Source organism: Ascaphus truei, chromosome 5, assembly GCF_040206685.1.
Source record: "Ascaphus truei isolate aAscTru1 chromosome 5, aAscTru1.hap1, whole genome shotgun sequence".
Lineage (NCBI taxonomy): Eukaryota > Metazoa > Chordata > Amphibia > Anura > Ascaphidae > Ascaphus > Ascaphus truei.
The window spans coordinates 77,829,275-77,850,990 of record NC_134487.1 but is presented as its reverse complement, the minus strand read 5'-3'; the positions used below and the strand labels follow the sequence as shown (position 1 = coordinate 77,850,990).

Here is a 21,716-nt window from a genome sequence, read left to right as displayed (position 1 = left end):
TGGGGGTCGCGCCCCACAGATTGCGCACCGCTGCCCTAACTGATGGTTGGGGAGTTTTGTAAATTACTCATTCCATTTCTACTCTTCTATACTCAACAAAATGTATTTAATTGTAGAAGAGTATAAATACAGTATGTTCTTGATACATTAGTAAGCACTGTATAATGGCATATCAACTAAAACCAGTGTGTGCATTAACTTTGTATTATAACACTATCATTCCAGGAAATATTTTGTACTGACAAACTGAATGGGTCTGCAGGGACCCCTGCTGTGTTAATCCGGTGGGCCATTAAGAATCTCACAGAAATGTTGAGGCATTTACTGTGAGACTGCCCCAGAATCTCCCAGAATTTCTCAGGTAAGAGTTCTAACACTGGTGGCTGCATCTGTATGTTTTAAAAGATTGAACTTCTATGAGCATGTATATATGTATGTATATCTTTATTGATATAGCGCCATTAATGTACATAGCACTTCATCGCAGTAATACCCAGAACATAATCATATAAATAACAAATAATACAAATAGCACATAATGGAAATAAGCGCTTCAGACATAAAAGTAACAATTAGGAAAAAGAGCCCCTGTCATGAAGAGCTTACAATCTAATTGGTAAGTAGGAAGAACGTACAGAGACAGTAGGAAGGTGTTCTGGTATGCGAGAGTGCAAGGGGCCAAGGTCAATTTATGCTTCGTTAAGGAGGTGGGATATTGAGGTGAAGGGCATTCCAGAGGTGTGGGGCAGTCAGTGAGAAAGGTTTAAGGCGGGAGAGAGCTTTAGACACAAAAGGGGTAGAGAGAAGATATCCTTGAGCAGAACGGATGGTGCATAGTGAGAAATCAGGGCTAAGACATTGGCCAGGGTGGCGCGGAGCGGGTGCTCACGCTCATGCTGGCCGAGATGAAACACATTGCGGCAATGTGTGTGGCCTGCGTGAGCAAGCGCCTGAGCATGCGCAGCACTTACCTGCTTGCCGGAGCAAGAAAATTTGAATCTGTCTCTCGCTCGCGTGTCACGTGAACGGTTCACCCAATGAGGGCGATCCAGCTCTGTGACATCATGGCCGTGCCCACCGAATCACCCCCCCCCCCCGCGCGCACACCTAGCCGGAAAACAAATCTCCTGGCTGAGCAGGGAGCGTGATGTCACTGTGCATGAGCGCCAGCACGGCCACTCCCTGCCTAGCCGCAGCCTAATATATATAAGTGGGGCAGAAGACTGTAATGCCTTAAAAGTGAAGAGGAGAATTGAGTGTGTGATATGGGATTTGATAGGAAGCAAGGAGAGGGATTTCAGCACCCCCCTGATGTCCACTCCTGCCTAACGGAGGCCCCCACTTTCTCACAGTTGCCCCCCCTTTCTTTCCCTCACTTCTCCCTTCGTGAGTTGCAATAACGTTGGCTACATCTGTACTGTTCAGTTAATTGTAGAGGAACTCAGATTTGTTGAGTTGGACTTGCAGAAGGGTTTTCCCACCTTCTCCAACCCCACCCATTGGAAGCAGTTCTCTTTTAGAGGGAGCAGACTAGTATGAGGATTGTCTTTTTTTTGTTAAGATGGAATCAGAAATTATGCCAGGGCCGCCAGTGATGGCAGCAGTCCAATTTAGGCTATCATCCACATCTGATTCTAATGTCTCATTTGTAGCAATTACTCCTGATGCTTCCTCAACTTAAGCACAGCTCCAGTATGTCGGCAGGAACTGTAGGACCCTAAGAATGCAGGTGGTGACAGTGATTCCAGAACAGTGCCTGTCACTGAACCCCATAACAGGCTTTAAATCAGTGTCACTGTCTCTGGCATCAGCTGCACCACCCAATACCTCTGCTGCTTATGCTCTAGCTGTGGAGCCAGTAGCAGGCATTGGTGGTGTGGTTCAAGAAATTCTGGAGGCACTTCAGGAAGGAGAAATACATAGCATTCTGATTCTGGCATGTGTACGAGTTTAGTCATGTATCATTTTTTCCAGAATTTAGCATACATTGTAGAATACAAAGGGCCACATGGCCTTACACATTGTTTTAAGATGTTCAAGCAGCCTAGGGTAGCTAATGGTATGAAGTATAACCAAACTCATACTGTACTGTAGGTCCTGACTTTAATGGGGCTTTTCCAGCAATAGCACGTCATCTGCGCTTAACACACCTTACAGAATAAAGGCCTATGTCCAGCTCCGGGGACTCCACAGTTACCTGCGATACTTATCGGTGAAGTTACTGGTATTACTTCCTGATTTTTAAAGGGAAGTTTAATGATCATCCAATAGGAAGCCACAACCGATGATGTTGCAGCTTCCTGTCAGCCTGAGATTTGGCAAACATATTGTTTCCAAAGCGATATTTAAACCCGGTAACATCCCTGTTATGTATCTCGGGAACTGGGAAGTCCAGGGGTGGGGGGAGGAAATACTGTAGCAGTGTTTGGATCCCCGTTTTTCATCTTGAAAAAAAAGGGTGCTAAAAGAGAAGGAAAAAAATGCTCCTTTAACTACAATGCGAAAGGATTTAACAAACAGGTGTTGTATTTATAGATTGATACAGAACAATAACAGTATGAATTCCTAAAGTTGTAAAAATGTTCTGGCCAGTAATGTGGTTTATATTTTTGTATTTGCTTTGAGTTCAATGATATCAGAGGTATTCCCTATATATTGCACATTATATTGTGATATAATAACATATTACCAATTTAATTTAGTTGTAAAAATATATTCATGAAATGTCAGATATTTTTTATTTAACAACAGCCTTTCTGATGAAAGTGATTACACATTACATGTTAGTCTTTGTAACACAAGCCTAAACAGCCACATGTGCACATTTAGCCTTAATCCTTGTTCAGATTATAAAATGATGAAAATAGATCATTTGCATATGTTGCCCTAAAATAGAGCAGCCGATTACATATTTTTTTTAACTCAATATATTCTACAAAAAAAAATTAACAACAAATATGTGCATTATATTTACAGTATAATAAATTACATGGCTGTACAATCTTGCCAAAATCATTGTTATTATGCATTAGGTTACCATTTGAAAGCATGTCAAGTAATGATTAAATCACTGCGGGAAATCTGATCAATGATGTTTGTAAACTGTCCACATAATACTTGGTATGTCTCACACGTCACATCCCATAACAAGGATCACAGCTTGCAACAGTATAAGAAAATGACAGTTGTGTTGTAAAGCAGAGATGAGTAAATCATATTATGCTAATGTTATATGTGCAGATGTTCCATTCTGGAACCTTATTTAAAATATGCTGATCCAAAAATTGTTTTTTTTATTTGCTCAAAAAACTGCAAGTCAGGAAAAGGTTGACAACATAAGTTGCAATCAAAATACATACAGCATTGTTTTCTGACAAATTTATTTCTAGTTTAATGTTTTTCTTTTTTCTTTGCTCCAAAAAATACAGTTAGCAACGTATTACTGAAAATTGCTCTGCATGTACTGTACCTATTTGAAAATATTTCTGGAATATATTCTGAAATTGGGAGAGACAAATGATTTAACGCAAGAATTCATATTTACTTACCCTTATATTCCTTTCATAATCGCTGTTTTCTTTGTCAAATTCAATTAAAAAGCCATTTAAAGACCAGATAAATGTGAGGTCCAGAGTAGGGTCGTGGGACGCATGGCACTGCATGGTTGCATTCTCTCCAACAGTCACATCGGCGTTGGAAGGCGCAAGAGTAATCTTTGTGGCAGCTGTATATTTGGAAAAGAAAACCCTAGTAAATGAACAAGTTTCAATAGGGTATCGAAGTGATGAACTACAGCAGTTTGTCAACCAGGGTGCCATGACACACCATGATGACAGCCATGGGTGCCTAAGGCCGCGCTTATAGTGCCGGCGACGCAACCGATGACGTCACCCGTCGCCACTAGTGAAAGTTGTAATTCAATTTGCAGCGACGTCGCAAGCAACAGGGTCATTGATTTATTTACAGGCAGTCACATGTGGCGACAGTCTGTAAAAAATGAAATTTAACCCGCTTCCAAATTTTTGGTCGCTCCGTCGCGCTTATTATAAGCGCTAGCGACGGAGTCAATTGTTTTGTTTTGAAGCGACGTCGAGTCGCCGTCGTGGGCACTATAAATGCAGCCTAAGACTAACCTTAAGGGTTCCCTGTGGAGAAAGTCATTACAATGTTATTTCAGTGTATAAACCATAATGCTCCAATGTTTTGCTAGCTCACTGGCAGCAAAGGTATTTACAAATGTTTAATTACATTTACAACAGTAATTATGATGACACTGTAATTCTACGCATTAAAAATATATTGAAGTTAAATACTTACGTATTTTCAGTTTTTTCCCAGTTTATTGGAAATTAAGTACATGTAACAAATTCATAAAATTATGGGGTAGCGCAAAAATTGGGTGTTAAGTGTGTTTTATACAAAGAGAAAAGGAGTGGAAAAAAGATCAGTGGGAATACTGGGAACACAAGGATACAGGTGAGTTGGACATAAACATGAAAAATCAATGAGCCACACAAGTAAAACCGATACCCGTTCAATTTAATCAGTTAATGCATCGTAAGAGCATTGTTTGTTTAAATGTGTTGTCCCATTAGCAATAAATAACAGTGGCCATACAATAAAATCACATATGAACAGATTATACACAGTAGCAGATGTTATTTCACCTGTTAACGCAATGTGTTGTTAATGCTGGTGTGCTAAGAGTAGCACTATTGAAAACAATGGTCAAGGAGATAACATGTAAATGATGCATTATTTTGTGTGGTAACCCACGGTAGCGTCTGCTACATCTGTACTTTCTCTTCTACTAAAACATATAACTAATAATAATAATACATAGTGCTTGTTAGGGATTTATCATGGGCTTATCAGGCAGTAGAATGCAGCTGCAAACAAACTTGAAGTGATCTTGGATAGGACATTGATTTAAAGATATGTGACAAAGATGTGTGATACAGATATAGAAAGCTTTATTTTACCTACTGATAATGCAGAATAGCACGTTATAACGCAGAAGTTTACAGAGATTCCTCAGGATTGAATGGCAGTTATAATGCAGAGTTTCCCACCATCATGTGCCAGTGGGACCAATAACCCTTGCTACATCTGTAAATGGAGTATATTGAGAGGGGGGCACTTGACCAGTGGAGGACTGGTGCTCTTTAATATTTTTATTAGTGACGTTACTAGTAGTCAGGAGGGGAAAGTACGCCTTTTTGCAGATGACACATATCTGCAAAAGGGTTCACTCTATGGGAGCGGGGAGGGGGTAAATAAAATGAAAAATTATTTAGGTAGATTAGAGGAAGGGTCAAGAGTGTGGCAACTATATTTTAATGCTCAAAGGTACAGTATTAATGTAAACTACTGCAGAGGCAAAGGCACCTGGGAGTCACTATTACAGCTAATTTAAACATGCAGTAGGCAAGCATGGTGACAAAGCAATGACGAAAAGCTAAAATGATGCTAGGTTGTATAGGGAGAGGCATTAGCTGCAGAAATAGAGAGGTGGTGATGCCACTTTAGAGATCACTGTGAAGACTTCACCTAGAGAGTAGAGGTGGGCACATTTTGTCTCGGGCGAATCCGTATTTTTTTTTTTTTTTTTTATTACCGATGATCCAATTCGCGGATTTTGCAATCCGCTCGCGGTTTGGGATTAATCCGCATGGATTGAAACAAGCACAATCCGTCGATGGATTTCACACTGCGGAACGGATTTTGAATGGAAATCTTGTGAATTTCAGTGAAACGTATTTTCACGGTTTCGCCCATCTCTAATCTAGAGTACCGTGTTTAGTTCTGGAGACCATATCTCAGGAAGGATATAAATAAAATGAAGATTGTGTAAGGAAGGCTACTAAAATGGTGCATGGTCTACAGCATAGGATTCATCTGGAAAGAGGAAAGAATATGTACAGCTTATGGGATAGAAGATGAGGGAGGAGGGATATGATTGAAACTCTCAAATACATAAATAGTTTTAACAAAGTACAGGAGGGAAGCATATTTCAGAAAGAGAAGTGCTAGAACAAGAGGTCATACTCTGAAGCTGGAGGGCGGCAGGCTAAGGGAAGGAAGTACTTGTGTGTGTGAGGAAGTACTTCTTAACAGAAAGGGTGGTGGATTTGTCTGTTAGCCTCCTTAGGCTACGCCCCAGTGGTCACGGCTGCACGCAATTGGTTACGCGTGCACCTATTTCAACCACGACCTGTGGTTTGCGGCTCTGCTTTCAGAACAGAGAAGGAGATCTGAAGTGGGGGTGCAGCCATGACCCTCATTGGCTGAACTACTGCCGCGACCAATGCTCGGCTGGGCTAAGGTAGTCGCCCATCGCTACTTGTGCACGCATGTACACACGCCGACTGGGGCCTGCCCCATACAGGGTTGTGCCTTGTGTGCTGGGTGCACGCCGCAGAGGACGCCTGAGGACCAAGCCTAACAGGTGGTAGGCTGATACTGTAGGGGAATTAAAAAATGCTTGGGATAGACATAAGGCTATCCTAAATACAAAAGGAAGCCATAGATCGATTAGTGTATGAGATTCTTCAGCAGATAGGAGAATCGGAAGACTACAGATGCAGTCTTTGGCTTCTATCAGCCTCCAAAGCCGCTACGTGGGCAGTCCGTTCCCTATCTGCGGGGAGATTTGTGTCTATCCGCGGTGTGCTGTCCTCCGCTATAGTTTTTAAACTTACCAGCGAATCGCACGCGGAATTTGAATGTGCGCGGCGCAGGAGAGGTTGCCGTGCGGGACTCGCGAGGCAAAAGCGCCCTAACACAGGGCTCCGTCTGTAGCTGGGCTAAGTCGTTCTTATCTGCAGCCAAATTCTACATTCCTATAATTGTTGTGTTATAAAACAGTTTTGAAAAAATCATGTCAGCTGTACTTAAGAGTTCTCACACAATGTAATTTTACCTTAATAGTTCTGCTTTTCAAAATAGTTTTGTTGTGCTACCGTTTAATGGATCACCATTAGAGGTCTGCAAAGATATGCAGTAGCGGTGCAGGGAGTTTCGGCGTGTCCATCTCACGCACCCGAACAGCCGCAGGCATTTAGCCACCACTGATGAGATGCAGGGTGCAGCTAGCCGCCGGCTGTTACCCAGAAGGTAACATGACCAGGCAGCAAAAAGGAGATAGAGAGCATGGCAGATGGCTGGACAGGAATTACATACAGTATATATTGATCCATTTAAACTATAGAATATATTTCTGGTCTAAATGTTCAAGTCTTCTCAAGAAGTAAGGGTAAAATAAATAAGCATCAGGGAACCAGGATATTACTGCAGAACAGTGATCATTTAAAAGAATTCTGTTTTAGGTGAGTGTCAAGGGGTGAGTTTTATAGCAAAAAACAAAGATAGTTTTATTGTATTAAATATCTAATTTATCGATGCAAAGAGACAGTGATGAAAGGGTGTAGCGGCTGCAAAGAGGGGAGTGAGAAAGTGTTTTCAAGCTGGCTAGTCTATTTGTAAATGAGCATTTTTTTTGTGCCAAATGAAGGATGCACAGTAAAGATCACAGATATTTCTATCAAATTTTCTTCACCTTACTGTGGGGAATTGCCTTGTGAAACTGCCTAAACCGATCAACTTTTTATTGTTTTAAAACAGTAGAACAATTTGAAAATGTATTACTGTACGTCTTTTACGAACTCCAAGCACCATGACATATATACATAAAAATACAATTACAGTAGTAAGGGTAGTATACAATATTTGAAAAAAATAAGCCTAACAGCTTTATATACATATTACAGTATAATAATTATGAATGTATATCTTTAATTATATAGTGCCATCTATGTACATAGCACTTCACAGCAGCAATACACATGATGTAATATAAACAATAAATAATACAAATAACAGAATGGGAATAAGCGCTTCAGACATAAAAGTAACATATGGAAAAGGATCTTACAATCTAATCAATGAACCCTTTTCAGCACTAGATGGGAAATATATGGTAAAATATAACAGTAATTGTCCATCAACCTTGTGTCATGAATTTGGGGAGATTTTTCTTTTAAATTTGGCAAAACCAACACTTGCCTGATTCGCAAAAGTCAGCAAAAATGTGCAAAATTACCTAAAAGCACAATGGAAAATGACTTTCAGCATTCAAAAGCCAACATCTTTTTATTATCACTGAATTGAGATACTGTAACTTCACTCTCTGGAGATATGTATTAATATTTGGAGATCTTTATCACAATTGCATGCAGTTGTAACAATCCTAATGTTGCATCAAAGGATTAACACTGCAGGGTATCCTATTCAGAAGCAGGGTCTCACCGGAGTCCCATACAATATGTGGCAGACACTGTCTCCGCTGCCGCAGGCTTCTTCTTGTCCGGCCGCGACATTGAGGACAGTAAGACTTGCTACATCTGTCATTTTTATTTAGTTAGTTGAAATTTTTTTTGAAATGTATCAATAGGGATTACTTTTGACAAACCCAAATCCCATTAATTGCAGTTTATAAAATCTGGACAATTATACTATTAACTACAATTACATTAACAGAAATAGAAACAAAAAAAGGTTATATCCCCACTGAATATTCAGCGCTGTATGTATAAAAAAAAACTAAAACATGCACGGTAGAGCTGAGAAACCACTTTTTTAAAGTAAGGAACACAGAAAAAGATAGCCCCAGTTACCCCTTGCCCACATCTTGTTCTTTCATGTCACCCATCCAATAAATTAATTTTAATTTATATTTTTGTGCTGGGCTCCATTTTCCTATGGCTGTGCACCACTTCCCCTCCTTGGGATCAGACATCTTACTTTTTTTTAGGTGCCCGAGACACAGGGAGATAGGTGCTTTTTCCCAAGAGAGCAAAAAGTTAATTATTTGGGAACTATTTATCCAAGTATCCTAGTTGTAAAGTTATGGTAAAATATATGCACAGGATTTATCAAAAGAAGCATCCCCACTATAGTGAGTCTGTTCAGCTTTACCTTGGTAGCATGGTAGGTTCTCCAAAATACCCACTGCTTCCTGAGATACACACCTCCGAAGGTGCCCTGGAATTGTGCCCTCCAGCATTACAAATATGGCATTTTAATAGTCCTGTGTCACATGGGTCAATACAATGTCACCCATCGTAGCTTATTATTGGCCCAGGATGGGACCTTTAAACCTGCATGAAGAATCGAGGGGACCTTCCAAGTTATGTATCTCGGGAAGCAGGGGGACCCCACAGCTGTTTTTACATGAAATGCTCCTTTAACATATTTTGGTCAAAAGATTGAACTAAATGACCCATACATATGAGAAGAAAACAATTGGCTGTGCATTGGAGCTTCTTTGTTTACTATCACAAAAGCCAAACCTGTACGCGGAAGTGCGCAAGAAGAGCCTCTGGCTGCCACTCAGTCTTCAGGTTCCCACTGCTAGGCTTTTATTTTAATTCCTGTACAGTATGTTTGTGAGTGGAACTCTTCATTTTTTATTGTCATATTTTCATTAAATACTGCTCTATACAGCATCTCTCCATGTACTGTTTCAAGGTGTGTTTGGGGAGGTATAGAAGACGCTTATTATATTGCCATATATTATATGTCTCTCTCATTAAATTGCTGGCTTTAATTTAGCATTGAGGTGCCTTGGTATTATGTAATGTTATGTGCATTGTTCTTATGCTTTCGTGCATTTCGCCCCACAACAAAAGTGTCATTGAGAAAGAGAGAATGATGTGAATGATACTCATTTTAAATAATGAACCATGGAGAATACAATTTCACAGTGTAATTGTGCACAAAATATTTAGCAAACATGAGAAAATCCCAACAATTTCACAAAGATGTTTGCAACCTTAACTCAGAATCATTCCCACTTTCTAGCATTGGCATACATAGCAACTTTCTCTTTACCTCGATCATATATAAAGTAAGTAATATGTATACCCTATATCACTAGGGTGGCCAGATGTCCCGGTTTAGCCGGGACAGTCCCGATTTTTTAATGTCTGTCCCAGCTGCCTGACATTCTTTAAAAAGTCCCTTTTTTTGTGACTGTCCCGGTTTTGATCATCAGAGCAGGGGGGCAGCAGAGAGCAGAGAATGCAGGGAGGAGAGCAGGAGGAGAGCGGAGGCCGGGTCTGAGCTGCGGAGCCCCAGCAGTGAGACCCGGAAGTGTCAGTAAGAACTTCCGGTGTCTGCTGCCAGGGCTCAAGATGGCTTTCCCCCACCCATGCAGGCAGGGTCCAGAATGGGGGACACACACTTACTCACACACTCTCTATAGAGAGACAGACACAGAATGGGGGGAGAGAGAGACACACACACACTAGAGACACAGCATGGGGAGAGAGACAGCATGGGGAGAGAGATACAGCATAGGGAGAGAGACAGACAGAATGGGGAGAGAGACAGAAACAGAATGGGGAGAGAGACAGACACAGTATAGGGAGAGAGACAAAGAATGGGGGGGAGAGACACACAGAGAATGGGGGGGGAGAGACACAGAGAATGGGGTGGGGGGAGAGACACAGATAATGGGGGATAGAGACAGATAATGGGGGGGAGAGAGAGAATGGGGTAGAGAGACAGAGAATGGGGGAGAGAGACAGAGAATGGGAGAGAGAGACACGGAGAATAGGGGAGAGAGACACAGAGAATGGGGGAGAGAGACACACAGAGAATGGGGGAGAGAGAGACATACACAGAGAATGGGGGAGAGAGACAGAGAATGGGGGAGAGATACACAGAGAATGGGGGAGAGAGAGACATACACAGAGAATGGGGGAGATAGACAGAGAATAGAGGAGAGAGGGAGAGAGAGAGAATGGGGAGAGAGACACAGAGAATGGGGGCAAGAGAGACACACACAGAGAATGGGGGAGAGAGACACACACAGAGAATGGGGGAGAGAGACGGAGAATGGAGGAGAGAGGGAGAGAGAATGTGGAGAGAGACACCGAGAATGGGGGAGAGAGAGACACAGAGAATGGGGGAGAGAGAGACACACAGATAATGGGGACGAGAGAGACACACACAGAGAATGGGGGAGAGAGACACACACAGAGAATGGGGGAGAGAGACACACACAGAGAATGGGGGGAGAGAGACACAGAGAATGGGGGAGAGAGACACAGAGAATGGGGGAGAGAGAGAGACACACACAGAATGGGGGGGAGAGACAGAAAATGGAGGAGAGAGGGAGAGAGAATGGGGAGAGAGACACACACAGAGAATGGGGGAGAGAGACACACAGAGAATGGGGGAGAGAGACACACAGAGAATGGGGGAGAGAGACACACACAGAGAATGGGGGAGAAAGACACACACAGAGAATGGGGAGAGAGAGACACAGAGAATGGGGGAGAGAGAGAGACAGAGAATGGGGGAGAGAGAGACAGAGAATAAGGGAGAGAGAGACAGAGAATGGGGGAGAGAGACAGAAAATGGGGGAGAGAGAGAGACAGAGAGACAGATAATGGGGGAGAGAGACACAGAGAATGGGGAGAGAGACACACACAGAGAATGGGGGAGATAGAGACACAGAGAATGGGGGAGAGAGACACAGAGAATGGGGGAGAGAGAGACACACAGAGAATGGGGGAGAGAGACAGAGAATGGAGGAGAGAGGGAGAGAGAATGGGGAGAGAGACACAGAGAATGGGGGAGAGAGACACACAGAGAATGGGGGAGAGAGACACACACAGAGAATGGGGGAGAGAGACACAGAGAATGGGGGAGAGAGAGAGACAGAGAATGGGGGAGGGAGAGAGACAGAGAATAGGGGAGAGAGAGAGACAGAGAATGGGGGAGAGAGAGAGGCAGAGAATGGGGGAGAGAGAGAGACAGAAAATGGGGGAGAGAGAGAGACAGAAAATGGGGGAGAGAGAGAGACAGAGAGACAGATAATGGGGGAGAGAGACACAGAGAATGGGGAGACAGAATGGAAAGGGTGGAACGAGAATGTAGGGGTTGGGGGGGGGAGAACGAGAATGTAGGGGTTGGGGGGGGAGAACGAGAATGTAGGGGTTGGGGGGGGAGAACGAGAATGTAGGGGTTGGGGGGGAGAATGAGAATGAAGGGATATGGGAGGGGAGGGAGAGAGAATGGAAGAATGGGGGGAGAGGAAGAAGTGTGTGTGTGTGTGTGTGTGTGTGTGTGTGTGTGTGTGTGTGTGTGTGTGTGTGTGTGTGTGTGTGTGTGTGTGTGTGTGTGTGTGTGTGTGTGTGTGTGTGTGTGTGTGAGAGACGGGGCAGTGAGACAGAAAGGAGAAGGGGTGCAGTTGGTGATGTCATTTGTTTTCTAAATATTCTTTTTTGTGTCCCGGTTTTTACTTTTGTAAATCTGGTCACCCTATATATAACCCTCTTCATTGGAATAATGATTTATGAAAGGAACTGATATTATGGAATGTTTTAAGTTTTGATAAAATAACTTCACTGTCTGTACTTTATTTTACTTTCACTTTGATTTAATTCATGTCGTGCATACAGTATTTTCTTGTATTAAAATGCTTTCTTTTCTATGAGCTCTCTTTTATATATTTCAGTTGTTCTTTACCCCATAGGCCGGAAAAAAAAATGTTTCCCCTATAAAGAAAGTTAGTGTCACGATAACTTTTACGATTTGACATTACCTGTAACAGAAAGAATTCCAGTGCTGTTATCTTTTCCTCGGTCATTCTCTGCAAAACAAGTATAGCTGCCTTCATCAAGCTTTGTAATGTTAATGATTTCCAGGCTCCCATCATCCCAAATTGATACCCTAATCCAAGTACAAAACACAGTAGAGAGAGAGAGTGAGAAGTGGTTAAATGAAATGATAAGCTGATGAATACATCAAAGTTATACCCAAGTGTGCTTTAATTGTTTCAAAGAAAAGTAAATACTGTAGTTTATGATGTATATATTTAAATTCATTTTCTTTACATTTTTAAAACACTAGATGGCACCAAAGGATGTTTAAAACTGCAGTATAAAACTTCTTGGGCTTATTCAATGAAGTATTGTAGTGCGGATTTGGCGCCTCAGCACAGAAAGTCTCCCCCTCAAGTCAATGGGACATTCTGTGCGATAGCACCTAATCGGCACTATCACACTTTATTGAATAATCTGCTAAAGCCGAGATTCACTTAAGGTTGATATAGTTGGAGTAAAATTTGGCATTATATTAAATAATATTCGGATTGTGGCAATATTTTGTTTAGAATTACCAGAATATTAATTTTATTAATAAATGATTAGCAATATTTATCTTATTTGCATACTTGAAAATTGTTTTAACTCCGCGATAAATAGCCCCAGTGATACAGATAAGAGATTGCTCATAGAAATCTCCGCTAATCAGCTCTATCGATGCAGTTGTGGAGCGGTGGGAGATATCTCACGTTTCTACCATAAGGTTACAGTATCTAATGGACTTCTGAGAGACATTGCAAAGGAATGTCGTCAGGCACCTAAGGGCTTAACAGACAAAACAAAACACTGTACAAATAAAACACAAAAAAGACATAACATCCAGATGTGAAAATATTAAGCCTTTAGCTGCCCAAGTGGCCAGCTAGTCATAGGTGGAAGACGTGTGTGGAAGTGTGTCTAATAAAAAGAAAGTGATTTTCAAGCAACTGAGGACTTGAGGGCTTTAATCAACGCTGAGAGTGGTTCATCGTGGGGCAGAAAGCTCATCCAGCACAATAGGCAATGGGCCATGGATTGGGCTGCCCGCACCCTTAACACATCAAACAGTGGCTACTGGTATATTAGCCAGAGGTTGATTTATATGGTGCTTTTTTTAAAATTTTCATTATATATTTAGGTGGGGGGTATGGAGTTAAATTTGTCATCAACTGGATTCATTTAAATTTTTTCTCCCCTTGATTAGTTCCTGGAGTTCCTGGACCTGTACTGTAAAGGACTTCTACATGGTGCGTAAGTACATTTTATCACTCCATTGTTGCCTAGGCAAGGAATAAGAGGGCCATGGTAACCTTACTGGTACGGAAAGGGCAGGGCCGTCTTAACAGCATTATAGGCTCCCGGGCAAAGCAGTGCACTGGGCCCTGCCCACACAGCCACTCACAGGGGAAAAAATGTAAATTATAGATAAAAGAAACTTATATTTATTGGTACCTCCAACAAGGCGGGTGATCGGAAAGTTAGTGTTAGGCCTGGGACCCGCTGCGCCCGGCGGCGCGGGCGGCCACACGAGCGTTCCCCACCAGCAGGGGAATCCTCCCGAACCGGTCCCAGTCCCCCCTCACGGCACAGCTCACTACACGCTGTGACGCGTCAGCCGCCAGGGGATTCAAGAGAATTGTAATCCCAAGCGGCGACGCGTCACGTGGTGTGGCTGTGAGCCAATGAGGAGGGGAGGCTTCGGGAGGAGGGGAGGCTTCGGGGAGCGGGGAGGAGAGTGTGGAGGGAAAGCAGCGTGAGTGCCTGTCTGTGTGTGTATGTGTGTGCCTGAGTACGTGAGTGCCTGCCTGTGTGTGTGTGCCTGAGTGCCTGTCTGTGTGTGTGTGTGCCTGAGTGTCAGCATGTGAGTAGGGCAGCCCGCAGCAGCTCCCTCCTGCAGCCCGGGAGCCCGAGCCGTGGAGGGGGGGTAGCGGGTCCCTCCGCTTAAACCACGCCCCCCTCTGCTTAAACCACGCCCCCTCCGCTTAAACCACGCCCCTCCCTCCCACTCCAGCCCCAGCTCCCGCTCCCTACAGACCGCATATCGCGGTCTGTGTCTGTCAGTGTCCCGCCTGTCTGCAGTGCTGGCGCGCTGACTGAGGGAATGGGGCCTTAGCCTTACATCCTGGTCTGTGCATAGATTAGCATGGGGCCCCTGTGCTCGTGGGGCCCCTGGGCAACTGCCCAGCATGCCCATGCGTTAAGATGGCACTGGGAAGGGTTTATTTAAGGTTGAAATGTTTTGTGTGTGTATATATTATATATATATCAGCCTCTCTCCCTCTCTCACTCTCTCCCTCTCAACTGTGTAGACATATTTCTTTTACATTTTATTTTTTTTGTTTCATTTTATTGACAACAGATCTACAGTATTAGTAATGTTTGGTTAATATGCCAGTAGCCACTGTTTGATGTGTTAAGGGTGCGGGCAGTGGGGGTGGGTGATGGAGGTACAGCAGGTGTCCCAAGATGGAAGGTTAAGCACCTTCGGGGCTGGAGGTGTTAACCCCTTATATGACTCAGCAGTTAGCATACCTACTAGCCTCTATGCTGGCATTCAATGAGAGATGTTAACCCTTTAGTTAGCATACCATCAATGCATGATGCATATCTTCAATACTAATATAGTTGCTAAGGGGTTAATGTTCTAATATATGTATGCATATTTTTTTTATATAGGACCAACAGTACACAGCGCTTTACAAAAGTACAATATAGGGAAATAATAATGTACAAACAGTGGGGATAAGGACAGCGTGCAAATGATAACATCAGATGAAATACTTGCAATAATCAATACGGGAATGAGGGTACACTGTCGTTTAGAATTTTAGTAATTGAAAAGCGGAGGATGAGGTGTTTCATTTCAATTTTGCAGAGGGAAAAAACGGTAAGATTTAGTAACCTGTAGGCCTATGCTTAAAGTCAGGATTCCGTGTGATAGTGCAGTTTATGTGTCATAGTTCCCCAATCTGCTCTATTAGTTTCATTACTATACCCTAGAACAGCGGTGCGCAAACTGGGGGCGCAAGATTATTTAGGGGGGGCGCAAGATTATTTAGGGGGGGCGCAGGCTGCGTGCGGGGAAACCTGGAGGCGGGCAGAGCTGTGCACGGGCAGCCAGAAGCTCCGTGCAGAGGCTGCTTCTATTCTCTGTCTTGCAGAGGGGGCGGGCCCTTGCTGCGGGGCCTTCCCAGCACACAGTCAAGCCCTCCTCCTCCTGTCTGTTACTCGCCCGTTTTCAGCAGCACATGGGGAGACCTGAGCAGGCTTAGTTACTCCCTCCCCCAGAGAGGTGTGTGTGTTGTGATTGAGTTTGTGCTGTATGTGTTGTGATTGAGTTTGTGCTGTGTTTATTGTGATTGAGTGTGTGTGTGTGTGCTGTGTGTGGGTGTTGTGATTGATTGAGTGTGTTTGCTGTGTGTGGGTGTTGTGATTGATTGAGTGTGTGTGCTGTGTGTGGGTGTTGTGATTGATTGAGTGTGTGTGCTGTGTGTGGGTGTTGTGATTGATTGAGTGTGTGTGCTGTGTGTGTGCGTGTTGTGATTGATTGAGTGTGTGTGCTGTGTGTGTGGGTGTTGTGATTGATTGTGTGTGTGCTGTCTGTGTTTTGATTGAGTGTGTGTGGGTGTTGTGTGTGAATGTTGGTTGTGATTATGTGAGTGTTGATTGTGTGTGTTGTGATTGAGTGTGTGTGCTGTATCGATTGTGATTGAGTGTGTGTGTGTTGTGTGTGTTGTGTGTGTGGGTTGGTTGTGTGTGTTGTGATTGTGTGTGTGTGTGGGTGTTGTGATTGAATGTAGCAGTGCACAAACTGAGGGGGGGCTCCCCGGGCGCAAGATTATTTAGGTGGGCACGTGCTGCAAAATTTGGGTGCGCAGGCGAAAAAGATGTGCGCGCGCGGGCAGCCGAAGATGTGAGCGGGTGGCTGAACAGAATAGTGCATGTGGCGGCCACGTGATTCGGAGGTACGGGGGAGGAGCACGCCCCAGCGCTATGATGTCAAACACCCCTCCCTCCGGTGTCTGCCCTGCAATAGCGCTGTGTTCCTGCTCTCCCCCGCTGGCAACCTGCTTCGCTGCGATCCTCTGCAAGTGAAAGGGTAGGCTGCACCTATATCAATCAATATGAATGTACAGAAAAAATAATAAAAAAAGTGTAAACACTTCCCCGCTCGTAAAAAAAAACAAAAAAAAAAAACATACAAATAAATTGTCCCAGGCGCTGTGAATAAAGTCCAATGAACCCCAATACCGTGAGCCAATTGGGCAGTCTTTGGTAAGGCTTCCTATGCCAGATAGATGATCCTGATAGTTTGGTGGACAGGCAGGGGTGTTGTCTGATCTGATGTTATGATGTTTCTGTAATCATAGAGAAAAAAAGGCTGCAGCCTGCCCGGCATTGCAACTGCAGAGCCACCAGACAGCACCAAGGTGTGTGTGTGTGTGTCAACTGCAGAGCCACCAGACAGCACCAAGTGAGGAGAGTCCCGGTCCGCCCCACTGCTGACGTCACTCGAGATCCGGAATCGAGTACAGCGCGTGGCGACCGTTCCCTGAGTAACATTGGGATCTGCACAAGCTGCGGACGGCATTTTGAGCGGAGCTCATCAATCTTTTACATTGTAAGTGTGATTTTATCGTGTTTGTGTGTGTTAATAAATACCCTGTACGTTATCACACTAGTCTATTTCCACAATCTTTCCCCGTCTCCAACCCCCCCTCCCCCCGCATGCTATCATCTGTGGGAGTGCTGGAGTACCCCATTCCTGGTACTATCAATGCCGAGTAAGGGGATCCCTGCAGACCAGACCACGTGGATCCGTGAGACGCTGTGAGGGATGGAGACGTGAGGCACAGATTCTCTCAACTGTACTCGAGAGCCCTCATCCTGTAAGTAGGATTTCAGGGTTCTAGGCAGGGGGGTGATTGAAAAAAGCCATACCACGCCATGTGCGTGCCCTGCTGTCTTTTTTCTCTATGATTACAGAAACATCATAACATCAGATCAGACAACATCCCTGCCTGTCCACCAAACTATCAGGATCATCTATCTGGCATAGGAAGCCTTACCAAAGACTGCCCAATTGGCTCACGGTATTGGGGTTCATTGGACTTTATTCACAGCGCCTGGGACAATTTATTTGTATGTTTTTTTTGGCTCATACAGGTTTGGAATAGCCTGTTGATTTTTTTGTTCCATAGGCTGCTTTTTTCATTATATCTTTTGATCACTTTAGGGTATACACTTTAATTTGTAATCACTTTTCATTCACATTGTGTAGATTAGCGCCTTTTAGAGGGTTTATAATTGTTTGTTTGTTATTATTCACTTCCCCGCTCGTGCTTGCAAAATGATGCAGGACACCCTGTGCTCATGCTTGGAGAGTTGGTGATGTCACCGCTCTCCGCGGCAGCGTGGACGCAGCCTAATTTTGCAAGAGCGAGCTGTTGAAGTATGTAAGTATTTAGGCTGCGCTTATAGTGCCGGCGATGCGACATCGCCCGAAAACAAATGCATTGTCGCCACCACGTGCACTTATAGTAAGCGTGACGTGGTGACGCGATTTTTTGAAGCCTTCAATATTTGATTTTTCAGGGGCTGTCGCCTCAATGCAGCCCCTGAACCAATCAATGGCCTGGTCGCCCACACTGCCGCCGCCGCAAAGCGAAATACAACTTTCGCTAGCGGCGACGGGTGACGTCGCGGGCACTATATGCGCGGCCTTAGACATATTTGTATTTACATTATATACCGTTTAATAAAGGTTTTTTTTTCATGTGATTTTGACTACATCAGGCAGGGGGGGCCGAGAAATTTCATGGATAAAAAGGGGGGCTCGGCATAAAAAGTTTGCTCACCCCTGCCCTAGAAGTATCCTGCAGGAAGGCTAACCAATTCATATTCATAGTTCACCCATTTTCAACTGAGAGCTGGTACACTTTGAGTATTGATTGAACTTGATTTTAAATAATGTGAATGCTTGTAGCCTTTTTACATACAGTACAGTGCAAAACATTGTTTTGCTTGAGAGCTGAGGTTGCTTTATTATAACGATAATATTCACATTTATTTATTTTATTTATAAAATATTTTACCAGGAAGTAGCACATTGAGAGTTACCTCTCGTTTTCAAGTATGTCCTGGGCATAGAGTTAAGATGACAAATAATTCATGGTTACAAATACATAGTTACATAAGTGAACAGGGTATACATTACATACAAGACATAGCATGCACAGTTAGAGATCATATATATTATAGGCGTATGTAACAGTTACAGACCAGATTTAAAAGGGAGACAGCTTTAGTTTTGAAAGAACTTAAACTGGTGATGGCTGTGAGAGCCTCCGGTAGACTGTTCCAGTTTTGGGGTGCACAGTAAGAGAAGGCCGAATACTTTGCTGAACCTTGGGACCATGAACAGTCTTTTGGATTCAGATCTCAGATAAGTGCTGCATGTGGTGGGGTGAGGAGCTTGTACAAATAGACCGGTCCATTAAACACTTTGAAAAAGACCCACTAAACAGACAGCACATTTGTGGGTAGAAATTACATTTTGTTTGTTTTGGTAGGAATACGGATATAAATTCCAAGGACTAAAAATATAATTTAAAGATAATGATCTTATAGGTGGAAAATGCAGAAACGTAAAGAATACTTTTAAAAGGAAGCACTCCTATATTTTGACATCTCAAGCAACAATTTTCTCTTTAAAGGGCACATGTGCTGGTGTGGGTTATCCCACCAGTTCCAGCGTTAACTCCATTCAAATTAATAGTGGTTAACGCAGGAATGGGTATGATAACTTGTACTGGCACTTGTTGCATGTGCCCCTAAGTATTTTATTTTCTTTTAACATTCGAAGGCCCAGATCCCCTAAGCTCAGTTATATCAGGGCAAATAACATTAGGTTACCTGAATTAGTAACACACGTTATTTTCCCTGAGCTTACCACATATCCACATAGGTAAAAATATGCAAAAACAACCACCATTGTTTATCTCTTAACCATAGACTTAACATTAGCATTAGCCGATAACACTGAGTTTTTTTACATGTTTTACCTAAAGGGGGCGTTACTCTCATCCAGTTTTGCTGGAAAGGAGAGAGAGAATTTTTGTATAGAGCCAAGTGACTTTTATACGTCCCCAGATCCTCCTTTCTACAACCTGTGCACAAAACTGAACGTGTCTTAGATTCCTGTTAAATATGCTAATTGGGATATAAAAAGTATATTAAAATTATTTATATTAGCGTATTTCCCAGGTATCTCAGGTAGGTTCAACGATGAGCACGGGTATCTCTCCACATGTTGAATAAAGGAGTGTTTGGGGAGGTACAGTATATAAGCCACTTGGTACCTTTATAAATATAGATGCTATCATCTCTCCTAACATTTACTCCCTGCATTAACATGAATGGATGTTAGTGGAATGTATCTTTTGCATTTCATTAGCACTAACTGGCAGAAAAAAATGAAACCATACACTATTTAAAAGAGTTAAAGTTCGGCTATTCCCTTTAATGGGTAAGCGTTACTATTACACTAACAGTAATTTAGATTAGACTTATGTTAAATAGCTGCAGTGTATCTGGGCCTCAGATGGTTCATGCCCTCACACCAGAGGGATCCTCAATAACTTCAGCTACAAATGAATCAGATAATTGTACTTGGCCTAACATTAACCTCTTTCATAAAAAATAGTTACAAAAACTGGTAACATTGAACCTCTATACAAAAGATTCCCTTGATTTACATGTGTTATAATAATAATAATAATAACAACAACATGTTCTTGTATAGCGCTGCTAGTTTTACGTAGCGCTTTACAGAGACATTTTGCAGGCACATTTCCCTGCCCCGTGGAGCTTACAATCTATGTGTTTTGATGCCTGAGGCACAGGGAGATAAAGTGACTTGCGCAAGGTCACAGGGAGCCGACACCGGGAATTGAACCAGCCTCCCCTGATTCAAACTCAGTGCCAGTCAGTGTCATTACTCACTGAGCCACTACTTATCACTACTTAGCATTTGATATTCTGTTATACACAATGGTGATTGGACAGATTGCAGCTGGGAAGCCTAAGAAAATGTCTGATGTTTTTTTCTGAAATATGTTTTTATTTTTTATGAACTGAATGTTTGGACTTGTGAAGTAGTAGAAGGCCTCGTTCAGGGTGCAGGCTTCGGAGGGAGGGCGTGCTGACGTGCGAGCTGCCGTGGGACACAATGTATTCAAATTGAATACTGGTTGTCAGGGTAGCAGCTGCCCTGTCTCCGAAGTACGGAGTTGACGCTGGCTACAGTTTCAATAAACAAACCAATTAGTTTTTTGAAGCTGCAGCAGCGTCACTGGGACCTCGGCAGCCAATGAAATCATTCTTGAGAATGATTTCAAGACTGCAACTTGGATCCCTAACCTCAGGTCTGTAGCCCCGCCCCCTCCCCGCCTCCTGAACTCCTGAAAAAGTCTGCTGGGAGGATGAACACACATCGCCCAGCAGACTGCCGCCCGCCCTCCAACTCCTGCCTCTGGCACCCTGAACGAGGCCGAAGGACTAGACGTGACCATGCTTGCAGATCCAGTGCTCAACGTTTTTAGCACATTTTTCTTATATTCTGCACTTTTATTACATTTTTGCAACAGCTTGAATCGCTCAAGCAATTTTCATCATTTTGCTATTTTTGCCAACATTTCACAAAAATTGTGAAATGTTGACATTTTGTGCCTAAATTTTTTATTAAATAGCAGCATGTAAATAACTTGACCTTGCACATTTTGGTCATGTGACCATGCAATTTTTTGGACAATATGTTTAGTTTAGATTCGCTTTTGCAAAAATGTCACGCATCTAATAAGAAAAAAATATCAAGGCTGACCTGCTGTTATTTGTTAGCAATTCTGTTCCTTTACTCCATGAGAATTTGGGTTTTGGTGCAGCTTTTGGCTTGCATTCAATAATTACACGTCCTCCTTTGGCAGCTAAAATCTTCTTTCTCATAGGATTTAGTTCAAATGTAGGTGGTAAAGCTAAATAGGAAACAAACAGAAAAACAAAAGT

At 43.1% G+C, this 21,716-nt stretch overlaps 1 protein-coding gene across 2 annotated transcripts in view; it reads right to left on the bottom strand.

Annotated features, from left to right (window-relative positions):
• Window positions 1–21,716, bottom strand: part of CNTN1 (contactin 1) — a 296,276-nt gene that overhangs the window by 79,246 nt on the left and 195,314 nt on the right. For both annotated transcript variants that reach the window (XM_075600076.1, XM_075600077.1), the window contains 3 exons: window positions 21,535–21,685; window positions 12,614–12,741; window positions 3,549–3,724 (listed from right to left, as the gene is read on the bottom strand). In XM_075600076.1, coding sequence (XP_075456191.1) covers window positions 3,549–3,724; window positions 12,614–12,741; window positions 21,535–21,685 — 455 coding nt within the window. The remainder of the gene's footprint in view (window positions 1–3,548; window positions 3,725–12,613; window positions 12,742–21,534; window positions 21,686–21,716) is intronic.